The sequence below is a fragment of the Piliocolobus tephrosceles genome, chromosome 10 (genome assembly GCF_002776525.5).
Source record: "Piliocolobus tephrosceles isolate RC106 chromosome 10, ASM277652v3, whole genome shotgun sequence".
Classification (NCBI taxonomy): Eukaryota; Metazoa; Chordata; class Mammalia; order Primates; family Cercopithecidae; genus Piliocolobus; species Piliocolobus tephrosceles.
In genome coordinates, this window is record NC_045443.1 from 62,146,005 (window position 1) to 62,162,340 (window position 16,336).

General features: G+C 37.8%; 1 protein-coding gene across 1 annotated transcript in view; it reads right to left on the minus strand.

Moving 5' to 3' along the window:
* Nucleotides 1–16,336, minus strand: part of WIF1 (WNT inhibitory factor 1) — a 72,093-nt gene that overhangs the window by 10,573 nt on the left and 45,184 nt on the right. The window contains exons 4-7 of the mRNA XM_023225138.1: nucleotides 8,225–8,365; nucleotides 7,140–7,235; nucleotides 5,782–5,877; nucleotides 1,675–1,770 (exon numbers count right to left, since the gene is read on the minus strand). Coding sequence (XP_023080906.1) covers nucleotides 1,675–1,770; nucleotides 5,782–5,877; nucleotides 7,140–7,235; nucleotides 8,225–8,365 — 429 coding nt within the window. The remainder of the gene's footprint in view (nucleotides 1–1,674; nucleotides 1,771–5,781; nucleotides 5,878–7,139; nucleotides 7,236–8,224; nucleotides 8,366–16,336) is intronic.

Genomic DNA, 16,336 nt, shown 5'->3' on the forward strand with positions numbered 1-16,336 from the left:
TGATAGAAACAGGAAACTTCCGCAGAGGTTTTGAATAAAACTTGCAGTAGGGTGAATCAGGAGCTTTCAAAGACCCACATATTTTGATGCAGTTAGAAAAAATCGAAACAAAAAACCAAGAATACAGAACATTGTCTCTGCCAACAGAAGATTCATAAACCTAAGGACATGAAAGGGCATAGTTACATGAAGGAAAATGAGTTTATGAACAAAGATTCATAGCCATGAACCAAGTAAGTGTGCAGAGTCTGAAGTAAATACAGGGGAAAATTGAGGGGAGTTAGTTCAGAGATATCTTTATCTGGGAAGGGTAATTAATAAGAATAGAAACCATACCCAGACAATTAATTGCATGCTCTATGGAAACTTTAGAGGTATTTCATCTGAACCCTATAAAAAATGGTTACTTCATCCACTACTCATTAAAGTACAAAAGCCCACAAATAAATTAGAGGTTGAAAGTTCAAACAGGAACTTAGTCTTATTCAACTTTCAATCTGCAATACACTACTATATACACTACTGTTCACACTGTTTGGCTATACCAAACAGTGATGTTTTACAGATATAGCTGGAAATGAAACACAGACCAAGTTTCCCTCAACCAACACATCAAGAAAGGCAGGAACACAGGACCCTTAGTGGACAGGCTGACCTTCCTTTTGCTCTTTCTTGAGCATGTGCTTTGGTGCTATCTGTTCTTCTGGATTGTAAGGCAATCTAGGAGGGAGTTATCTCATTTCTGGGTTAAAGAGAAGGCTACATGACTTGCTGAGAGCTACATGGCTGGTCAGTGGCAGAGCCTGGACAAGCAACTGGAATACTGGAATATTGATTCCGAAAACAATGATAAGCTACCACATTTCAACCCTTATGTTTTTAACTTTTGTGTATTGAAGTATGACAAATATACAGTAAAGGCATAATGTGCACCAATCTTAAGTTTACAGTTCAGATATTTTTATTTACATAAACAGATGTGTGACACTTCACCAATCAAGATACTTAGCATTCCATAAAGTTCCTTTTGCTCCTGCTGTGATTCTTGTTTCCACTGTCATCCATTAGTTTCACCTATTAGCTTGAACTTCAAAAAGATGGGATCATGCAGGAGGTAATTTTTTGTGTCTGGTTACTTTCACTTAGTATCTGTATGGTTCATTCATGTTGTTGTGTGTGCTATTATTTCATTCTTTTTTTATTGCTATGCGCCTTTTTTTCCTCCTTTTGTTGAGTCTACCTTTTTCTCTTAGATGGGTTGTTAGGCTCAGTCTAGGACATCTGGCAGTGAGCGGCAGGGGAAACAGGTAGGTAGGTAAACAGATCCCAGCTGTGCCAGAGCTCTGATCTACATTTCCAGTCTGAACCTATGGGGTTCCACATAATGAGGAGGGGACAAAATGACTAGTAGAGAACAATGCAACATGCTGAATAATCCAAACCCAGACATAACTGAGTCAGAGATCATTTTTTCTGAGTCCTGTGAGGTGAGCTGTGTCACTCTGCCCCACCTTCAGCCAAAATGCATGGCAGCTGAATCTAGCAAAAAGAAACCACTGACCTAAGACCTTAGACAAGCTATTCATTCTCTCTGGGCTTCTGACTCCTTCTTGATAAAATGAAGGGGTTATAAGGTCTCCCTAAGTCAAAAGAAGGCAGAAAGTTAATACTCACTTATTTCACATTGCTCTCCCTCTAGTCCTGGAGGGCAAATACATTTTCCAGGGTAGAAACAGGTCCCTCCGTTAAAGCAGGTGGTTGAGCAATTTGCTGTTAGAATGAGCAACAGGGGTGTTGCATTAGACAGTAGGTTAAGTCTAACACAAATTTCACTTAAAGTGAGGTACTATTTTTAGGCATCTGCTGCCTGTCCATTTCCTGACTTAAAGAAATAAGCTGCTTTACAAATATAAAAATTGTAACCAATTGCTTGCCTATGTGCAGACTCCAGAACATAACAGGAGACCACACACATCATATACCACCCACCCGCAGGAGTTTCCATCTCAGTGAAGAAAGGCACAGTAAAAAATTAGCTTTTTAAATTTTCTTATACATATCTATGCCCTTAAAAGGGGAAGAATGGTATAAACCTACTGTTTTTTTTTTTTTTTTTTTTTGTAAACATCAGATTGGAGGATAAAGGAAGAGTAAAAAGGAGAAGACCTACTGTGGAATAGATAAAAAGAGAAGTCATAAATATCAGGACCTGACAAAGAAAAAAAACTACTTTCTTTCAGGACAAGATGAACAAAGGTTTATCTTAATGGGATTGTTTAAAAAAATAGACTTTTATGACTTTTGGAGAAAAGAGTAACTGTATTCAGAAAAAGAATGTGGGCCCGGGTGAGATGCCATAAGTAGGAGTGTGGCCACAGCATGGACCAGACAATGATGAAGTTGGCTGTATCATAGTGGGAGCCCAATAACCAGATTATCCAGGTAGTAATCACACTTTGTGATTCATCCTAAACCTTCTCTCACAGTGTCAATTTCTGGAATTTCACTGCTCGCTAGCACCTAAAATAGAGGGAGGATGGAGAAATGGGGAGAGGAGGAGAGGAAATATCTAAAAATAGATAAGTTGGCTCATTCTATAAAGGAAATTAAAATGAGAGCTTGGATTTTTAGCAATTCCAGTTATATGACCTATTTGTTCTTGTCCCATATAAAATTGGCTAAAATTCGCTATAGATGAACAAAAGCTAAAGTAAGCTTCCAGTAGGAAAATCAGAAAAGAAATCCAAAAGTTCTAAGTGTATATTTTCTTTGTGGAAAAAAAGTACACAAAGTAAAATGTTCTATGAATATCATGCTTCTTAGATGATAAATTGTGTTTAAAATCACAAAGATCTCCCAGTTGAAGGCAGTGCTGTACTCACTTGGGAAAATCAAAACTCTTTTTTTTTTTTTTTTGGTTTGTTTGTTTTTCAAAAGAGACAGGGTCTTGCTCTGTCTCCCAGGCTGGAGTACAGTGGCACAATCATAGCTCACTGTAGCCTTAAACCCCTGGGCTTAAGGGATCTTCCTGCCTCAGCCTCTCAGATGACTTGGGAGTAAAGGTGTACACTACCTTGCCTACTTAAGTTTTGAAATTTTTTTGTACAGATGGAGTCTCGCTACATTACCCACACAGGTCACAAAAAAATCAAGCCTCTTAACGTGGAAGGGAGCTGTAGCATTTTGGTATGGGATTTAGGATTTAGGAGAACCAGCTCTTGGGGCCTCCTCTTTGCTGCAGTATTGCTAAGGCTGGACAGTTGTTTTTGTAAGTGTGCCCTGTCTCCTCACTTCTGTTTCTCTTGGAGATAAAAGGGAATGATGAGATCAGTGTCCTGAAAATCTTTGGGATCAGTGCCCACTTGGCCTGTGTCCCATGGGCACTGCCCAATTACTGATGTGTAGAGTGCAATGGTAGAATTCGGCAAAGTTGGTTATATAACTTGGCCACACTCTTAGTACTTGTATGCTATTGTATTGTCATGAGCAAGTTTCTCTACATTTCTGTGTTCAATGATTCTTGATTAGAAACACAAGCAGCTAGAGACATGAAGTATGTTTCTCTGGGGCTGAGGCCCCACTGGCCAATGCTAAACTCCTTAGGTCCTAAAGGTTGTGATGTCCCAAGGGCCAATGAAAGTTATTCTTTAATATTTGTTCAAATAGATAGTGCTGAGGTCTAGCTCCATAGTAGTAATTAAATCATTTTTCCAGAGCCTCCACACATTCCTTCCTGGAGAATAAAAGCACCTTTTGTTGAGGTAGAAAAAAATTTTTTTAGTATTCCCAGATCTCCAGTGAGACCAAGTGGAATTTCAACAGACTTTATAAAAGAATAAAGAAGTTACTGGAGTCTGATGAGTAGGAAAATCTTTCATTTGAAAGATAAAATATTATAAAATATAATATGTACTGGAATATAGATAGATATATTTCTTTAACAGTGACCATGTGGTGTTTGTGACACCACAGCACTAGAAAAACACTGCAATTGACACTCCATTATGCAAACCACACCAACAATGGCCACGCCTACATAAGAAGGTCTCTTGTGAATACATGAGTTTTTCAACTAAATCTCTGGAGGATTTGTCTTATTTATTAATAGTTTTGAAGCCATACGAGTTTAATTCTGCTCTAGAATGCCCAGTTTTAAAATAGCAGAGATACTGAATGCTAAATTTAGACAAAAAGATTCATAGTAATGAATTTTACTCACTGGCTGTTAATTCTGATTAGAGTAAATAGTGCTTAATCTTTATGAAAACACATTAAAAATGTTTTTTAATCCAATACTATAGCTTTAAAAGACCACTTTAAAAAAAGGCAGAAATGCTTTCACGTATTATCTCAATATAGTTATTATATATAGCTCAGGGGTGAGGGACAGGAGGGTCAGTGGCTTAATTCCAAGTCTAGAGATAGAAAAACCATGGTCCACAGAGAGATTAAGTTGCCTTTCCAGGTTCAGAGTCACTTGTGGAAGAATTGAGGGCTGAATTAGGTAGCCTGGGTGGCAACATGGTACAGCGCAGGATATGAATTTGGATCAACCGACTCAAGTTCCATAAACCTCACTTTGCTTATCTAGGATGAGATGGATAATACTTTACATATCTCAAAAGATGTTCAGAGTAAAATCACATAACTGTATCATCATAAAAGAGTAAACAACCATAAGTTATTCTGACTCATACTGAAGGCTCTTTCCTTTGAAAAAAAAAAAAAAAAACAACAACAAACTGCTCATGGCAATCTTATTTGGTATTAACTGAGAGACACTTTTCAAGAACAAAATTTATTATTCCATCTTAACTTATATGTTTATTGACAAAAAACAATGCTCTATTCATACAATTAGCACTTTTAACACAAAGATAACTGCATTAAATATACAAATTTCACAACATAATCTTTATTTTTTTCCACTTAAAAGATGTGAACTGGGCAAAATAAACAAGTATCATATAAAGAGTATGAATCATTCAGCAATTTTAGGGCCAAGTTTGAATACACTTACTAAGAGTGAAATCTGGCTGTGTTGCTGCAATGTTGAGAAGGAAGAACCCGATCTCTCTGGGATGTGATTTGTGAGCGGAGTATTGAATCAGGAGTCAGTAAACTTCTAGGTTAGGCAATGTATAGCAGGTTGTTTAATTTTAGCCTTAGAAGTTCACTCACAAAACCGATTTAGGACATACCAAAATTCCATGTGGCATAGACCAGCTAATTGTTCACAAAAATTTGCACTCCGCTCACATAGTATGAGATGTCAGTGGGAGACAGCTGTCCAGCCAGGGGCAATATTTCTTCTGCCTGAATCCAGGTAGGGCCATGAGGCTAATTCCTACCTATGGAATAGGTGTGGAAGTTTTGTGGGTAACTTCTGGGCCAGGGCTTTAAATTTTTTAATTTATTTATTTATTTTTAGCAGTGCTTACTTCAATCCTTCTCTGCCTATTGGCTGGATCTAGAGAGTTCCAAAGCTCTAGGCAGGACCACAGATAGATGGTGCCTGGGCTCCTGAGTCACTGCATGAAGAAGAGCTGCCCTGCCCACTGACCAGGCAAAATGCACTGGAGCGTTCTGTGAATGAAAATTAACTTTTGCTATTACGCTACACTAAAATTGGGATTTCAGTTACTATAGCAGCCATCTTTACCCTAAGCCATATACTCTATTTACAGAGCTGTTATGAAGAGTGAGGACATATAAAGTAACTCATTCTAATCAAACATTTTTAAAGTAAAAATAACTTTGTTCTTACAAAGAAACTGTTACCTTTGTCACAGTTCACTCCATAGAATCCAGGTGGGCAGATGCAGAAACCAGGAGTCACACAAAGTCCACCATTCATACACCGTGGGGTGCAAAGGGCTTATAGGGAGAGAGAACCCTGATTAAGGCCAAATGGTATTTTGGAGCAGGACCATTTTGAAATGTCAATAATACAACAGGTCTACATTTTCAAGCTTTGTGGTTGACTCTAAAATGATTACTCTTCAGAGATACAAGTTTGCTATATTAATATTATTTTTGTGGTATAAATTAGGCTATTTTTCAATTTCTCAGCAATTTCTTAGAGATGACTTTTGGATTGGTTCCATTTGAATACTTGAATAAATTTTCCCCAGAATCATTTTGACTAAGATGTAGTCTTCTTAAAACTGTTAAATATTTTCAGTCTGCCCCATTTCCTTAATCTTCTAATTCCAAGATAAATGCAAAGAAGAAAAATAAGAGAAAATTTTTCTTTCTTACTTATTCTAAAATTATTTTTAAGCTATCTCTCACAGGATATTCTTATTTCTTTTTTTTTTTTCGAGACAGAGTCTCGCTCTGTCGCTGGGGCTGGAGTGCAGTGGCCGGATCTCAGCTCACTGCAAGCTCCGCCTCCCGGGTTTATGCCATTCTCCTGCCTCAGCCTCCCGAGTAGCTGGGACTACAGGCACCAGCCACCTCGCCCGGCTAGCTTTTTGTATTTTTTAGTAGAGACAGGGTTTCACCGTGTTAGCCAGGATGGTCTCGAACTCCTGACCTCGTGATCCGCCCGTCTCGGCCTCCCAAAGTACTGGGATTACAGGCTTGAGCCATGGCGCCCGGCCTTCTTATTTCTTGAAGATGAAAAATATTTTGCTTACTCTAGTCAGATAAGCTCTTAGTATTTAAACATTTTATGATTAATATTCGTTTCCGTGCTTATCTTTTTTCATATATTTTTAAACATTAATTTCCCTGAAATTGATGTACTTACTACACAAATTCTTTTCATTCACTTTTTTGCCTTATAACATCATAACTCAGATATATTCTTCGTTGTGAATCAAGCTACTTTTAATTGGAATAATTTCAGCTCAGTGGTGATACTAGCTTTTTAAACCCAACTTAAGTGGAGAAAAAAAACCCTCAAAATTATCATAAGATTATGCCAAAGTACGGTGGCTGTGGCTGTATTTGTGAAGCGGGACGAGTTGGGGGAGATGGCCAGGAATGGCCATAAAAAGTGGAGGCATTGCGCCAAAGTTTTCTGCCCCTGTGACCAGAAAAATGATTTCAGGTGTTAAAAATCCACATGGGGCTCCTGCATGACATCCATATTCATTAGGAAGGGAGCAAGGGAAGTCGGATCTGTGTCTTACCTTTCTCACAGTGAGGTCCGTGGAACCCATCAGGACACTCGCAGATGCGTCTTTCATTACAAAAGCCTCCATTTCGGCACCCGCCTGGGCACTCAGCTTCACCAGAGAGAAACAACGCTTATATGGACACCCTTGAAATCATGTTGGGTGAATCACAGCCAGCATGAGACAGTAGTGTTCATTTCTGTTCTAGCCCACCAATTAATCATAATTGATCAAATACCAGTACTTCCAACTCATTCCCTCGATATCACTTGGATTTCACTAAAGCTGCTGCAGAGTAAGATTTTGCCTCTCTTACTTCCAATAGTAGGGGGCTCATGGAAGAAGGTAAGGCAAATTTTATTCTGCCTTCATCTCCTCCTACGGATCTACTGTACCTTGTTAAATTGACACTGCAATTGAATGAATGGTATTGCCTTTCCCCTTTCAGAGGGTAAGATGACTTATAGGCGCATCTTTAGAGCACTGAGAGGCTCCAGAGCTTAAATTCTGAGCTAGAAAAGCTTGTATGCGGATGCGAGAGGAGCCTGGGCCTTTATATTTAAATGGGCTTCTGGGGTGTGGTGGGGAGGTACTGAGTGAGGCCTTGACCTGGAAGGGATCACTGGCATGAGGTGGCACCCTGTCCTCCATGGATATGAGTAGCATCAGGCTTTCGTTAGGGGTTATATTACTGTTGCCTTTGACAAATGGGAAGTGATGGTAATGACAAGCCACCTTGCCGTGAGCAAACAGAGCAAGAAAGGGGGGGAAATTCATGACAACAGGTGAGATATACTGGGACTCCCAACAACTATGTTGGAGGAGTGGAGAAGGAGGAAGAAAAGGCGTTTTGAAAAGGTTCCTATTCCTAATATTAAAAGTGGGGTCAAAGTTAGAGAAAGTCTATCTTAGTATTGTTGCTAAATCCTGTGCTTATCATCTCCTCCTTCTGTTGCTGTAGTTACACAGCCATCATCCAAAAAACTATGTGTGTGTGTGTATGTGTATGTGTGTGTGTGTGTATAGACATAAATATTTGGCCCAAGTCACACCTAAAGACCTTACAACATGTCTTCTCTTGAATCACCATCAGTGCTTACCTTGCTGACATGTTTTAAAGAAGATAGCATTTTGAGGTGTCTGGAGAATGGTGTTGCCTTCAGAATTCATAACAATCACATTCACTTCAAATGCTGCCACCCCATCCTGTTTTCCAAGACATGGGAAACCAACTTGAACAACTAAAAGAAAAAAAGAGAAAGTATGGGGAAACAGTTAATTTAGTTGATTCTAGTTTTACAGAAATCTTGGGAAGAGAGTCAAAGGACAAAGCAAAAATGTTCACATGTTGTGGATTTCCTTGTATCTCCACTGGAGTAGGAACTGTATTTTGAGCATCTGGGCTCCACAGAAGTTGGGCATCATGTGAGGTGAAGAAAGAGTGAATGACTCTCATTAATTTTTACCTCATTAATATGGAATTGGGGATATTCTGTTCATAGTCTGAACTTGTTCTATCTTAAATATTTTCCCTGGAAATTAAAGATGGAAAGAATCATAAAGTGGCCAATTATACGTCAGTGTAGCATGGGAAGAACAAAAAGACAAACAAAAATAAATAAAAAGTGCTTGATTGGGGGAAGAAACTTTGTGGCATCTTTGTCAACCTCCATATCATCCAAAAGGGGCTAGAAATAAGCATTTCATAATCTCTTAAATAAAGCCCGATGAGCAATACCCCACTGGTTTATGTTTACTATGTGTATGTGAAAGTGACAAAATATCTTCTTTGAAAATATTTTATGACTCAGACTAGAGGCCAATCATTGGACTGAGTTAATGAAGTTAATATTTTATCAGGCTGTCTGTTAATAAGAAGTGTCCATATCTCAGGCATCTAGAAGAGAGTTTGATGTGATGAAATAATCTCATGAATAGGGTTATATCTAATGGTTTACGTTCCTAAAGAGAAGTTTCTCTTTCTTGTGATTCTACACTCGGCTTGTGCAAGTGTTGACAATGAAGTCACAAAGCAGGGATTGGGAACTGAAGACATTGCTGTACAAAGAGGGAAGGAGGACACCCATCGTGGGATACCCACAAGTCACTGGGCGAAAATGGGGCAAATCAGACACAATCATTTGCTGAGAAGCTGATTATGTATATTTCCAACATCCACTAGGTTATGATAACATATCCACTGGGTAAGACTGATCTAGCAGATCCACTAGACTTGTTCTTCCTTGTGAATATAAAGAAATATTGCTAATGGGTATACATGTGATTTTTTGCTTCATTTTATTTCTGCATGGCAGGTTTTGTTTTCTGCCAAGCTTGTGCAGAAACCATATCAAGGAAAGACAAATCCTTTCCTTCTAGAGTGTCAATAAACTTTCTCCCTAGGTTTATAGGAGTAAATGGGCTGGAAACTGGTCTGCCCTTTTCTGTAAAGCATTGCACACAAGCTGGTCATACAGTTCCTTAGTGTGCTTTTGGCAACCCAAAACTCCTCTTACAGCTCTGGCATTGTCAGTGTTCATTGCTATGCCATACTCAAAATTACATGGACTTCCATTTCCAGCTCCCCTGAAACTTGAGATTTTAACATTGCAAATCATTATGATGAAAAAGGAACATGGATATTTTAACAGAAATAAAAAGAAAAAAACAAAAAATTTGTGTCTAAAGTTCTAAAGTAAAATTGTCCCTATTGAAAACCTTGGCTTAATGAAATCCCATATATAAAAATGCCAATTTACAAAATATTTATGAATGGAGATTTCTACTTCAGAAAGAAGCAAAGGAATTGACAAGTAAGTTCCTTAAATTGTTTGTACTTATACTTTGTTCAATTATAAAACTTTACTCTTCTTATGACTCTTCTACATGGACAGGTAGGCCAATAATTGCTTTGAGGCATAAAAAGATAGAAAAATCTGAACGGATACTTAAAGATAGAACTTTTAGAATCTTCTTCACTGCACGCCATCATCCAAACTTTATTCTTTTCCAGGTGTATCTTTTATCTGAACCACATTCAGCCTCTCTTTGCAGCCCACCTGATTCTTTTAAAAAGGCCCTTCAGTTGTATTTTGGCTTCCAGAATCTTGGTATGGAAGAGAAGATGCTTATCAGTAAACTCATTTTCATTTCTGCTTGCCAGCATTATCAAATTTCAAAACATACCTTGGATGTTAAATATCAAAAACTGTCTCATTAAGTTTGTAGGAAATTTAGTTAAGAACAATTATTAGTTCTTCCACATCTTCAGATGTGCTAAAAGACCGTTTATAAATCTGGTTAAATTATGACTGCATGTTCACAAGCTCCCATTGTCAGTTGTCGGGGATGCTTCTAGAGGGTTTGGAGTGCTCATATAAAAGTGTGTGGTTTGCGGCGGGGTGCAGTGGCTCACCCCTGTAATCCCAGCACTTTGGGAGGCCAAGGTGGGGTGCATCACTTGAGATCAGGAGTTGGAGACTAGCCTGGCCAACATGGTGAAACCTGTGTCTACTAAAAATAAAAAAATCGCCAGTACATTGGCATATATCCATAATCCCAGCTATTGGGAGGCTGAGGCATGAGAATCACTGGAACCCGGGAGACAGAGGTTGCAGTGAGCCAAGATAGAGCCACTGCACTCCAGCCTGGGCAACAGAGCAAGACTCCGTCAAAAAAAAAAAAAAAAAAAAAAAAAAGGAAAGAAAGAAAAGTGTGTGGTTTGCTAACATAACCTTTAAGTCAATTAAAGTAAGGACATGTTCACAGAGTTCCCAGGCCTGTGGTGATGCTAGAAGATACGGCTTTCCACTATAACAGGGAACAAAAACGAGGTTGCAAAAGCTAATGAAAGTTTTAAAATAGAAAAACTGCAAGCAATTTTGGCAGATAACTAAAGATGTAGTATCTTCATTTTCTTAGTAAACTAAAACAAATAATATCCCTAAAAATTATTTTACTAAAGTTATATTCAATTACTGTTATAACTGACATGAAATATTTTCCTTCTTATATTTTTTAAAGACCTAGTATACTCTAGGCTTACAATTTTTGCTAATTTTATTTGTGCATAATAATTCCAGCCCTCAAATTCAACTTCAAGTTAAAAATGAACACATTAAAAATCCCATCAGCCCAGGTAGATAAGTTTTACCTGCACATTTCTACCTCTTTGGAAATAGAAGGTGTGTAAGCACAGTTATGATCTGAACCCTACAGCAGAATGATTTGTAAAGAACTAGGAAATAAAGTTTAGAAATTAGGAGGTACCTAGCTTATAATTTCAATGAATTACTATTTTTTTCACTGAGGATATCTTGTGCCAGATCAACAATTAATTTTTAATGTAAAAGAAGAAATTACAGATGTGTAAATTACAGATGTGATAAACCATACTATTACACTTGCCCACTCTTCAATTTTAAAATACAAAGTAAAAATTTTATTTCTTCTTGTGCAAACCCATTTGTCTTCCTTTCTGTTTATATAAACTTTACCTATAAGACCATTTAGGTAATAATATTTATAATTAAACACCTTTTTAAAGTTTTCAAAGAATTTTGCTTTAAAAAACCAAAATCTGACTGTAGTTAGCTGCATCTCCAGTAATTGCCTTTTGTCAACCCTGTGCTCTGCCCAAACTATTTCTCTCAGTTCCCCAAATGTGTGGTGCACGTCCACAATTTCCAGACTGCACACCCAGGTGCTTGGAATGTTCTTGTGTTTTCTGTCCTACTGTCCTCCCACTCAACTTTCAAGGCCAAAATTAAATAGTACTTGCTTTCTTTAGCCTTTCCTAACACCCCTTGCCTGTATAATTACATTTATATATTTTACAAACACCTATATATATTATTTGATTGTGGTGTAATGATTTAGTTACGGTTTGCATTCTTTGCTAAGGATGAGAATTCTCAAAAGCAAGAACTGTATCTTATTATTGTAATCTCAGCATCTAGCATATTGTCTGTCACAAACTAGGTACCAACAGATGTGATATATGTTATGGTAGACACAACCACATATCTCGTGTGCACAGGCACACACTTGCACTTCCACACATGCACATACCTGCACAAATCCACAGAAACAGAAATTCACCATATACAGTGGGAGATGTGGAGAATAAAATACTAGCAACAGCACTCAGAAAAACAGAAAAAGAGAAAAAGAGACATCAAAGGCAGAAAAAGCAGAGACTCTTTGCTTCCAAGGAATAACAGGAATGTGAAAGTCATGTACTTTTGCAACAATAGGCATATGAGTAAAGAGCCACTGTTCCCAAACGCTAGATGAAGTTAGGCTGGTTGTGAATTCCAGTGCAGAATAGGTTGTATAATCTAAACGAGGTGAATTAAAACAACTCAGAAAAACTAAAGCAGATTGAATATAACTCACAGCATTGAAGTACAGACTGATATGCCATTGATTGCACATCAACTAACTCTTCCACAGAAGAAAGCAGCAAATTTGTTCTGATTGCATACTGCTCCCACATACAGATGGGCATGGTGCTCAGATAGCCTCAGCCTCCAGTCAGTTGTGTCCCTGTCCTTACAACAAGGCAAGAGATGAGAAAGGCAGGCAAGAGCCCATCCTCCACACCATATGATCATGAACCGCTGCATCACTAGAAATATACAACGTAAATATTCATCAGTCCTTCAAACTGCCCTGCCAGCCATTCATTCTCTTACGAAATACTTAGCACAAACTCTGGGCTTCACATTCTGCTAAGAACGGGGGTCACCTATAAGAAGATGATCTCTCCAGCATGGGCACCTATTTAACACAGTGTAGACACTGGATTCCTAAAAGTCCTAGTTGAGAAACACCACTGCTCTGTTGGTTTCATGGTCAGACAAAGAGAGTGTTCAGGGAGGCAAAGTCTTGGCTTCGTGAAACTGTTTTTTTGTTATACAACTCAGTAATTTTACTGAACTACCCTGCAGTTTGTATTTCCTGTTTTTGTTCTCTTCTGATGCCAGAAGGCAGGCACTTCATAACTGTTAAAGATCAAGAGTTTTCTTTTTTCATGCAATGTTTAGGCATATAGGAGTCTGTGGGATAAAAGAACAGTTTAGCAGCTTGGGGGTATAAAATAGCCTTGTAGAATAATGAATGCTACCTGGATGCTTAAGAGCAAAGACACACTGATTTGGTTACTTTTTAATAATGCAAGGTACCTTCACTTCTCCTACTGGAGGGACTGAGCTAATGAGGCTAATGAGTAACGGCCCTGCAATGGTCTAAGGTTCCCATAAACTTCTTGCACCTGCATTTCTACAAACAAATCCTACATCTGCTTCTAAAAGACTGTGTGTAGGGGGGTGGTGGGGTGAGGGAGTTGTATATGCAAAGGATGTGTGTGTGTGTGTGTAAGTCTGTGTGCACACATGGACACGTGTACATATCACTTGGTTCCCAAAGAAGGCTTGTTGTTTTTAGTTTCAGGTTGACCAAAGTGTTACCCACTTTTTCCTCTACATTTATTATTTATAAAGAACCCAAAGTATTAGAAAATGATGTTCTATCTAAACATGATCTATTAAAATATCCTCACATCATATGTTCAAAATCTTATGTGTCAATTTCCTAAGAAGTAGAATTTCAGTAAGATTTTTTTTTAACTAGACACAAAAAGTGAAAAAAGCATTTAGGATACAAGCATTAAATTAGAAATTCAAAGACGCAAGATTTACCAGAAGCTGAGCAGGTAGGTATAACTGGTAATTAATGTATTTTTAATGGGCCATGATGAGCTTATATTCGTTTATTAATCAGAAAAAAAGAAAAAATATAAAATAGAAATTGAGAGATGTTATGTGCTTATTTTATTCCGACTGCTTCTAAAACAAAACAAAAGAGCAAGAAGAATTTTATAGAAAATTATCTTTAGCCAGGTGCTGCCTCATGCCTGTAATCCCAACACTTTGGGAGGCTGAGGAGGGCAGATCACTTGAGGTCAGGAATTCGAGAGCTGCCTGGCCAACATGGTGAAACCTAGTCTCTACTCTAAATACAAAAATCAGCCAGGCATGGTGGCATGTTCCTGTAATCCCAGCTACTCAGGAGGCTGAGGCAGAAGAATTACTTGAACTCAGGAGGTGGAGGTTGAGGTGAGCTAAGACCCACACCACTGCACTCAAGCCTGGGTGACAGAGGGGGCACTCTGTCTCAAAAAAAAAAAAAAAAAAAAAGGAAAAAGAAAATTATTTTCGACTAAAAAGGAACACCATGTGACATGATATGAGATTGAGTGATGACCATATTCCAAGAATTTGGTGGCTGGAGTGCCTTTCTTTTCTCCACAAAGTAATAAAGCCCTACCAATGCCATCTGAGTGGAATCAGCGTATCCACACCTCTGGAATAGATACTCATGTCCTTGGGGCTACACATCTCAGGTGAATAAATCTTCACCCAGAACCCAAACACATCTAGGTCAGAAACAGATCCTCTAGGGGGGCTGTTGGTCACACCTGCAGCACTGTGATGATCAAAGAGAAACTAAAGTTATACTCCTCCTGTCTACACCCATGATGGCACTTAGATTGGGAAATGAGAGAAACTCTGTGTTTATTTAGTCTCCCACTCTTATGGCACTGGAATGCAACAAGGAAGATCCACTGGAAGTGGCAGATAACTGTAATCTGAAAATGCCATTTGTAAAAGTACCTGATCTCCTGATTACTTTAGAGACTTAAATTAGTTCTGAAGGGGATTTTTATTAGACATCTGACAAAATTTATTTTCACATTCCTCTAGAAGAATAAGACTAAATTTTTTTTAAAAAAGAGAGAGTATGCCATTGATGATTTTAAAACGCTATAAACTACAACTATCACAATAGTAAAATAAAGAGTAATCTCTAGACATACCCTATGTGTAGAAAAACTTAACGTGAAGTAAACAGTATATCTTGAATCAATTCAACTTCTCATGTCAGAAAAGTTAATGACTCAAAAATAATTCAGGTTAGAGCCTTATTTCATAATCCAAAAATAAATTTTTATAAAATGCTAGATACATATGTAAGTTATCACTTAACTGCTTTCTGAAATAGGAATTAGTACCGAAACATAAATGCAGTGGAAAAAATTGCAAAGGAAAAGATAGGTTTGACCACATAGGATTTTAAAGCCTCTGCATATTCTCCTCTAAAATAAAATAAAAATATAAATGTTAAATTGAAAAATATACAATAAGTGGTAAATATACCTAATATACAACAAGCTTTGCAGATCAGTAGGAAGAACACTATTATCTCAATATAAAAATGAGCATGGTACACATTTTTCATGCTTTAATAGATACAAGAAAATATTTTTTTCCTTAATAGGAATAAAAAATGCCAAAAGAAGACTGTGATAAATGACTTTTTACTTTTTCTTTCTTTTATCTTTTTTGAGACTGACTTTTTTCTTTTTTGCTCTGTTGCCCAGGCTGGAGTGCAGTGGTACGATCATAGCTCATTCCCCAGCTCAAACAACCCTCCTGCCTCAGCCTCTTGAGTGTCTGGGACTATGGGCATGTGCTATCATACCTGGCTAATTTTTAAAATTTTTTGTAGAGACAGAGTCTCACTATGTTGCCCAGGCTGGTCTTGAACTCCTGGGCACAAGGAAGCCTCCTCCCTCAGCACCCGAAAGTGTTGGGATTATAGCTGTGAGTCACCACACCTGGCCTGACTTTTTACTTTATTAGCCACTGAAGTAGTTAATGTGATCAATAACCTATGTTGATGAGATTAGAGCAAGCCAAGCATTCTCCCTATTGCTTAACCAGGGTAAAAACGGGTATGATAACCTTTATGGAAAATAATTTGGCATTTTGGCAATTTGTTTTAAGGATCTTTAAAAAGCTCATAGTTCCTATCCTTTGACACAATAATTCAACTTTTAGGAATCAATTTTAACGAAGTAATGAGATAAGCACCAGGATTTTGGTATGCACATTAATCCAACAATTACTTTCTGAATACCTGCTCTGTGCTGGGCCCTGGGGTGGAGCCACAGTGAACAAAAATTAGGGCTCCTATGTGCATGGAAGTTACCATCCATTAGTTTAAAAAAATTGTGATATTTCTATATTCAAACTCTAAAAACAATGTCATTAACAAGTAATAAGGGAATGGGTATACAAATTATGGTATATCCATAAAATAGAATATTGTAAGATCATTAAAAATAACTTTAGAAAAAATCCATAATG